The sequence below is a fragment of the Cucurbita moschata genome, unplaced genomic scaffold, assembly GCF_002738365.1.
Source record: "Cucurbita moschata cultivar Rifu unplaced genomic scaffold, Cmos_1.0 Cmo_Scf00011, whole genome shotgun sequence".
NCBI classification, from domain to species: domain Eukaryota; kingdom Viridiplantae; phylum Streptophyta; class Magnoliopsida; order Cucurbitales; family Cucurbitaceae; genus Cucurbita; species Cucurbita moschata.
Genome location: NW_019268527.1, coordinates 2,842,419 through 2,849,837, shown reverse-complemented (window position 1 = coordinate 2,849,837; position 7,419 = coordinate 2,842,419). Strand labels below are relative to the sequence as shown.

The following is a 7,419-nucleotide window of genomic DNA, read 5'->3' as shown; positions in this document are numbered from 1 at the left end:
TATATATATATATATATATATATATATATATATATATATATATATATATATATATATATATTTATTATTATTGACAATTATACCTTATAAAAATTTATTCTTACTTTTTCCTATAAATATTCGCACGTTTTTTAATACATGTTGTTTTTAGAATAATACTTTTATAAATTCGTTAATTTTCAAAAGTTTTCCAACAAGAATTGGACAAATAAGAAAAATGTTATTTAAAAAACCCTAGTTTTTTTTGGGAAAAAAAGGAAAATTATTTACTTAAATAACACCAAATAATTTGATATAAATAATATTCAATATTTTACTTTTAAAAAGCAAGAAATTATAAAAAAGAAAAAGAATAAAGTTGATGCTAATTTGCAAGAATTTATTGGTGGTGTTGTAAATGTGCCAAAATTTGAGGACCCAATGTGTAAAATGCCTTTTTTTTGGAGGGTACAAATTGTAATTTGTAGATATCTTTTTCAATAGAAATTTATTGAAGCAAAAACCATTACTACCAACAAAGACGCTGAGCCTTGATGGGGGGTGGATTGTGAGATCCCAGAGAGGAACGAGTGCCAGCGAGGACGCTGGGCCCCGAAAGAAGTTGGATTGCAGATATTGAAGAAACGCCATAGATGGTTACAAAACACTCATTAAAAACTACTACACTTCGCTTTACTCGAGATGTCTTGAAATCTGACATTGACTAATTACGGAGAAGATCACGAGTACATAAACCAGAAACACTATCGGACAATATCATACCCGAGTCGGGTCGGGAATCAGATTATTAAAAAAAAAAAAAAAAGTTGTTTAAAATTAGAATAAAAACCAACAAAAATTTAAAAGGCAATAGGAAAGACAACATAAGTGGTTTTGTTAAGAAAAGCAAACAGTATGAGAGGTAGGTAAAGTTGAAAGTTCTATTTAGTTTTGGGGTTTTGCTCAATTCAGTTGTCTCTTTGTCTGGGAGTGGTAAGAAAGTGGGGGAGGTGTATGCGTTTTGGATTCATTTAGAAAAAGAAAAGAAAAAAAAGAAAAGGCCTCCTCGCAATTCCCACTATCACCCACTAAGCAACAACAGCGGGTGGTTGTTTTGTTTTGTTAGGGCATGTTTGGATCGGTGGTAAATTCTCAAGTCCTTCCAAATTGTGGCCAGCTCTTATTCGCATCCACTTCAGATATTGACAAAACCCCATCAATTTTGAGAGAAGAATATGAATTTGTAGAGGGAAAATCTAGGTGGGTTTCTTGAGAGATGAAGAAAGAGAGAGAAATTAAGCTATTTCTTCGTCTCAAATTCCTTATTCTTCTGATCCTACCAATGAAGGCCAAATCAATGGCGACAAAAACCATACCCTTGTATTGTCTGTCTCTAATGCAGCCATGGAAAAGTCGTTCCAGACAAAGGCTTTGATTCCAGGGTGCTCTGTTTGTTCTTCATCAAAACCCTTCGTCTTTAACCCTATGTTCTTCTCATGAAATTGATTTTCTGGTTTGTTTTGTGGAGATAGACCATTTCTTCTGTTCTGGGGTTCTTCGATCGTTGTTTCGATTCGTGTTTGATCCTCTTCTGGTGATTATTTCTCTTTGTTTTGAGTTTTTTTTTGTGAGTTTTTATGATTTGGGTTAATGGGTTTTGATTGTTGGCTTCTGGGGATTAGTGGTTTGGATGATTTGAAGTGATGGATTTGTGTTGTTTTCTGCTGTTGATTGGGTTTGATATGCTGTTTTTGCTGGTTTCTTTTGGTTATCTGTTGAGTCTTTTGCTGGATGATGAGTTTATAGCTTCGTTTGGATTAGTCTGATGAACTGGGTTGCTTGCTTCTTGAACTTTGTGGCGTTTTTTAGGCTTTTTGAGGATTGCAAATGAGTTGAAGCATGAGTATGATTGTGGAGAGGAACGAGAGTGAGTGAGGATGTTGGGTCATGAAGGGGGTGGATTGTGAGATACCACGTCGATTGGGGAGAGGAACGAGAGCCAGTGAGGACGTTGGGCCTTGAATGAAAGGGGTGAATTGTGAGATCCCACGTTGGTTATGGAGGAGAACGAAACATTCTTTATAGGGGTGTGGAAACCTCTCCCTAGCAGACGGTTTTAGAACCTCGAGGGGAAGCCTAAAAGGGAAAGCTCAAAGAAAACAATATCGGCTAGCGGTAGACTCGAGCCGTTTTAGCAAGATTAAGTGAACTTTATGCTATTTCCTCGATGAACTAAGGATTTGTTATAATTTTTGCACTGTTGTTGCTTCACTCTTCTCCATCCTTGTCTTTGTTGAAATAGTGTGTTTCTGTTTATCCCGGCCAGGTACTTTAATGGCAGGAATGTTTAACGGGGAGGGGTCGTCGTCAGTAACTTCATCGCCGTTGCAGCTCTTTCCGTGGTCGTTATCGCCTGGTATAGGATCGCCATACCCTTTTCTAAGGGAGCTCAAATCTGAAGAGAGGGGCTTATGTCTGATTCACCTCCTTCTTGCCTGTGCCAACCAAGTTGCCATTGGTAACATCGAAAATGCCAACGTTGGCCTCGAGCAAATTTCCCACCTAGCTTCGCCCGACGGGGACACAATGCAGCGGATTGCTGCCTACTTCACCGAGGCACTCGCCGATCGGATACTCAAGTCATGGCCAGGCTTACACAAAGCCTTGAACTCGACCAAAATATTGTCGGTCCCGGAAGAGATTCTCGCTCAGAGATTGTTCTTTGAGCTATGTCCTTTCTTGAAGCTTGCATATGTGATAACTAATCAGGCTATCATAGAAGCTATGGAGGGAGAAAGGATGATTCATATTATTGATTTCAAATCATGTGAGCCTGCTCAATGGATAAACCTTCTTCAGACATTGAAAGACCGACCAGACGGTCCGCCCCACGTGAGAATAACCGGAATTCACGAACAGAAGGAGGTGTTGGAACAAATGGCTGTTCGGCTAACCGAAGAGGCCGAAAAATGGGACATACCATTTCAGTTCACCCCAGTTGTTAGCAAGTTAGAGAATCTCGACCTTGAAAGTTTAAGGGTGAAGACAGGAGAAGCACTCGCAGTGAGCTCAGTACTCGAACTTCACACGATTTTAGCCACGGACGACGATAAGACAAAAACATCGCCATCTGCATCGAAGAACTTGCAAAAGCTCCTACGTATGAAGCAGCGAACACTCGGAGAGTGGCTGGAAACAGATTCGTTGCAAGTTTTTAGTAGTAGCCCGGATTCAGCGTCGGTATGTTCGCCATCAGGATTGAATCCTTCACAAAAGATGAATAGTTTTTTGAATGCACTGTGGGGGCTATCTCCAAAAGTGATGGTAATAACAGAGCAAGAATCAAACCTGAATGGATCAGGGTTGATGGAGAGAGTACTAGAAGCACTAAACTTCTATGCTGCATTGTTTGATTGCTTGGAATCAACGGTGTCGAGGTCGTCGATCGAGCGACAAAGGGTGGAGAAGATGCTTTTAGGAGAGGAAATAAAGAACATCATTGCTTGCGAGGGAGCGGAGAGAAGGGAGAGACACGAAAAGCTCGAGAAATGGATAGTACGATTCGAAAGCGTGGGGTTTGGGAGGGTTGGATTGAGTTATAATAGTATGTTTCTGGGGAATAGATTGTTGCAGAGCAATGGATATGATGGATATAAAATCAAAGAAGAGAATGGATTTTTGTTCATTTGTTGGCAAGATAGGCCACTTTTTTCTGTATCAGCCTGGGGGTTTCAAAGGCAAAGCTGATTATGATGATGATTTGATAGCCTTTTTGTAACCAATTTTTGTTTGTGCTCAAGGACTTCACTTCCTCAACAATGCATATTGTAACAAGGTTCTTCATGGGTGTTTTTTTTTTTTTTTCTTCGGTTTCTAAGCTCGCCATTTTTGTACATAATAGTTGTAAGAACGCTCGACTTGTTCTATTTTAGTCTGTGTACTTTTTACCATCTCAGTTTCATTTTTTAGGCTCGGAAAGAGGGTGACTAGTCAAAGTGAGACCTGCTCAATAAATTTTTAAATTAGTCTCGATTATTGAAGTTTATAGTTTCAAGTCCTAGAAAGTCAAAAAAATTTGTTGAATAAAGTTGATATGTTCTTCGGACTACCTTGTATTGGAGAGACAACTCTAGCATTTGAAGACTATAAGGGCAATAAACATGTGTAACAACTCAAACATATCACTAGTAGATATTGTCCTCTTTGGGTAAGAGAGTTTTCTTTATAGGATTTAAAACGTGTTTGCTAAGGAGAGGTTTCCAACCCTTATAAGGAATGCTTCGTTTTCCACAATCCACTTCCCCTTGGGGGAAACGTTCTCGTTAGCACACTGTTCGATGTCTAGCTCTGATACCATTTGTAACATTCCAAGCCCACCGTTAGTAGATATTGTCTTCTTTGGGCAAGAGGGTTTCCCTCGATGTTTTAAAGTGCATCCGCTAGAGAGAGGCTCCCACACCCTTATAAGGAATGTTTCGTTATCCTCTCCAACCGATGTGGGATCTCATAATCCACCCCCCTTGGTGTCCAACGTCCATGCTTGCACACCACTTGTTGTCTGGTTCTAATACCATTTGTAACAGCCTAAGTCCACCGTTTGCAGATATTGTCGTCTTTGGGCTTTTTGGGCATCCCCTCAAAGTTTTAAAACGTGTCTACTAAGGAGAGGTTTCCACACTCATATAAGAAATGCTTCGTTCTACTCTCCAACCGATGTGAGATCTCACAATTTACTCCCCAGGGGGCTAGCGTCCTCGTTGGCACATCATTCGGTGTCTAGCTTTGATACTACTTGCATATACTCAACCCTCTTGCTTCAATTTTCTTTTCAGGTAGAGCTTGATGTAGGTCGAGGTAGAGACACAAGTGGGCTGTTGGCTATAGGGAGTTCCACAGTCTGGAGTTCCTTTTGTTCGTACCTTTAAATCCGTATTTCATGTATTTTAAATAGTTTGAGATAAAATGTGAAATTAAGTAATTTTATTAATTTAGTATTTTAAGCAACAATTATTAGAAAATAAATTCATTTTATTAGTACAAAACATGTATTTGTGGAAATTCTATTGAAAATTTATTAATTTTCGAGTTCCAAACGCCGTGGGGTTGGAATTAGAAGATATATGACGATCACCGGTTCTGGTCGTGTGATGGCCATTTAACGCCGACGCCGGCGCCTCCTCTCCAGTCACTAATATCCCACCGTCATCGTGAATATTGTCGCCGTTCACCGATTCCGCCGTGGCACAAGGCCGATTTCACCGACTCTGCTGCTGCTTCGAAACCTAGCTCCCGAGGTTTATCCTTCAGTAAATCCATCACTCTAGCTAAAACCCTGCACAGATTTTCTGAATTCCGAAACCCTAGAATCCCCTTCCTCCGGCGCATACGTTAAGGTTTTCGGCCACTTACAATGCCGAAGGTATATGGAACTGGTGTTTATGATTTCAAGCGTCACAGAGTGGCGGAGTACCCTGTTGAGTCCAACCAGGTCGACGATAAGCTTGTGGAGTCTAAGCCTAGTGCGACACTGCCTAACACGATAACGCTATCGGAGATTCAGCGAGACCGGCTGACGAAGATTGCGGCGGAGAACTGGTCGAAAGTGAGGGATCCTTCGAAGCCGAAGGAGCCTTTTGATCCAGAATTGGTAAAGAAGATTTATGAGACGGAGCTTTCGATTACGGAGGGGCGGAAGACTGTGCCTCTACAGAGGGTGATGATTTTGGAGGTCAGTCAGTACTTGGAGAACTATTTGTGGCCTAATTTTGATCCGGAGACTGCGATGTTTGAGCATGTAATGTCGATGATACTCATGGTCAATGAAAAGGTAATTCTTCTGTGAAGAAACTTTCTTAAACTCACAATCTGTTGTTCTGAGTATTTATCCGTCAAAGCATTCTTGTTATGTTAGAATGGGAAACCTATTAAGAATCTCACCGGAAATGTAAAGCTGTTGCATGCTATTTCGAAATGACTTGATGTTGCAATGAGCTTTGATAATTCATGGTTTCTGGAAGAATGTTCTTTTGGAAGAAGTGCTTGTTTTCAGGTAGACTTCAGCTGCTCAACATGACATTCCAACCAGGGGTTTTCTTTATTGGTGACTAGGAAATTACTAAAATGGAGTGAAACGAACCTCCACAATTTAATTAGTTTTATGGGACAACTAACAAGCTAGAAAGCTCATCTGGTCGGTGGTCATCGAAATGAAGATCATAAGAGCTCATCTAGAAAGAGCTTTACCATTCTTGTATTGTTGTTTTTAGGTTGTAATTTATTGAAACACTATATTATATTTTGTTTCTTCTAAATAAAAAAATGTCATTTTGGGGAATGCTCATTATTTAAAACTGCTATGAGACGTAAGAATTGAGATTTGTTCTTGTAGTTTCGAGAGAACGTAGCAGCTTGGGTCTGTTTTTATGATCGGAAGGATGTCTTCAAGGGGTTTCTTGAGAGGGTTCTTCGACTGAAGGAGGTTAGTTTTCTTTTGTTTGACTTGTTATGCATGCCATGCTTGTGAGACTTGTTTGAATGATTCTTTTTGCGGAAATATTATCAACCTTCATTTTATACTTTAATCTTGATTGACCATTGGGTGATTATTTATATGTGTATTTATATATTTCATTGAGAAACCATTGGCATCCAGAGGAATGTATGCATGATGAGCGACACAAAAATAGAGGTTGGTCCAGGGAATGTAGTAACCAAAAAATGAAAATTATAGGAAAAAAAGAGCTCTAGTCACTTAGATTGGAAATAGAGATAATTATGAAAAGATTTAGTTACGAAGGTCCAAATAGATTGGGGTTTTCTTTCTCGTCTTTGGAGGGGCTCAAAATCCTGAAGAAAGTCCACTTCTTTACTTAACTCATAGTCTAGGGAAGTTCTAATACCGCTAATGTCTTGTAGCGAAAGAGTCTCCATGCTTGTTCTTGGCCTGAATTGGTGTCTCTTATCTGGTTTCAAAGCAGGAGATTTCAATTATTTTTCACAGTTGTGCCTCTTACTTCCCAAATATGGGTTGCATGGGGCAGAACTTTAATATGTTATAAATAGGATAAGCTGTCGATTTACTTTATGCCGATGATTGGGCTTCAGCTTTTTTGTATTTTAGAGGTTCTGCTTAAATCATTCCTCCTCCTTATTGTAAGTTTTTGAAGTTTTACTTTTTACGTCATCATATGGATGTCTTTTTCTTATGGTGTAGGCCATAAAGTGCTTCATTTTTTTTGTTATTTTAGACCTTAATTTATCAGCTTTTTATCTGGAACTATAATTACTTCTATTTATGATGTAGGGAAGAGAAATAAGCATTGCAGAGAAGACAAATTATCTTGTTTTCATGATTAATGCCTTTCAGGTATGTGCACGCTGATTGTAATTTAGTTGTTCAACAATACCTTCTGGATTTTTATGTGTGTTTGGGGGGGGGGG

At 39.3% G+C, this 7,419-nt stretch overlaps 2 protein-coding genes across 3 annotated transcripts in view; both read left to right on the top strand.

Moving 5' to 3' along the window:
* The first annotated feature begins 958 nt into the window (after positions 1-958).
* LOC111449756 (scarecrow-like protein 3) lies at positions 959-3,926 on the top strand. Of its 2 annotated transcripts, XM_023089791.1 has the most exons (3): positions 960-1,421; positions 1,512-1,573; positions 2,306-3,926. In XM_023089791.1, the coding sequence occupies exon 3, from the start codon at positions 2,314-2,316 to the stop codon at positions 3,724-3,726; it is 1,413 nt and encodes a 470-aa protein (XP_022945559.1). In that variant the 5' UTR covers positions 960-1,421; positions 1,512-1,573; positions 2,306-2,313; the 3' UTR covers positions 3,727-3,926. The 2 variants fall into 2 exon arrangements, with proteins under 2 accessions (XP_022945560.1, XP_022945559.1); XM_023089792.1 differs by lacking the exon at positions 1,512-1,573 and having other exon boundaries at positions 959-1,421.
* Positions 3,927-5,047: 1,121 nt separating this feature from the next.
* LOC111449491 (intron-binding protein aquarius-like) overlaps positions 5,048-7,419 on the top strand; it is a 12,083-nt gene continuing 9,711 nt past the window's right edge. The window contains exons 1-3 of the mRNA XM_023089402.1: positions 5,048-5,806; positions 6,368-6,457; positions 7,283-7,345. Of these exons, the coding sequence (XP_022945170.1) occupies positions 5,390-5,806; positions 6,368-6,457; positions 7,283-7,345 (570 nt within the window). The 5' untranslated portion in view covers positions 5,048-5,389. The remainder of the gene's footprint in view (positions 5,807-6,367; positions 6,458-7,282; positions 7,346-7,419) is intronic.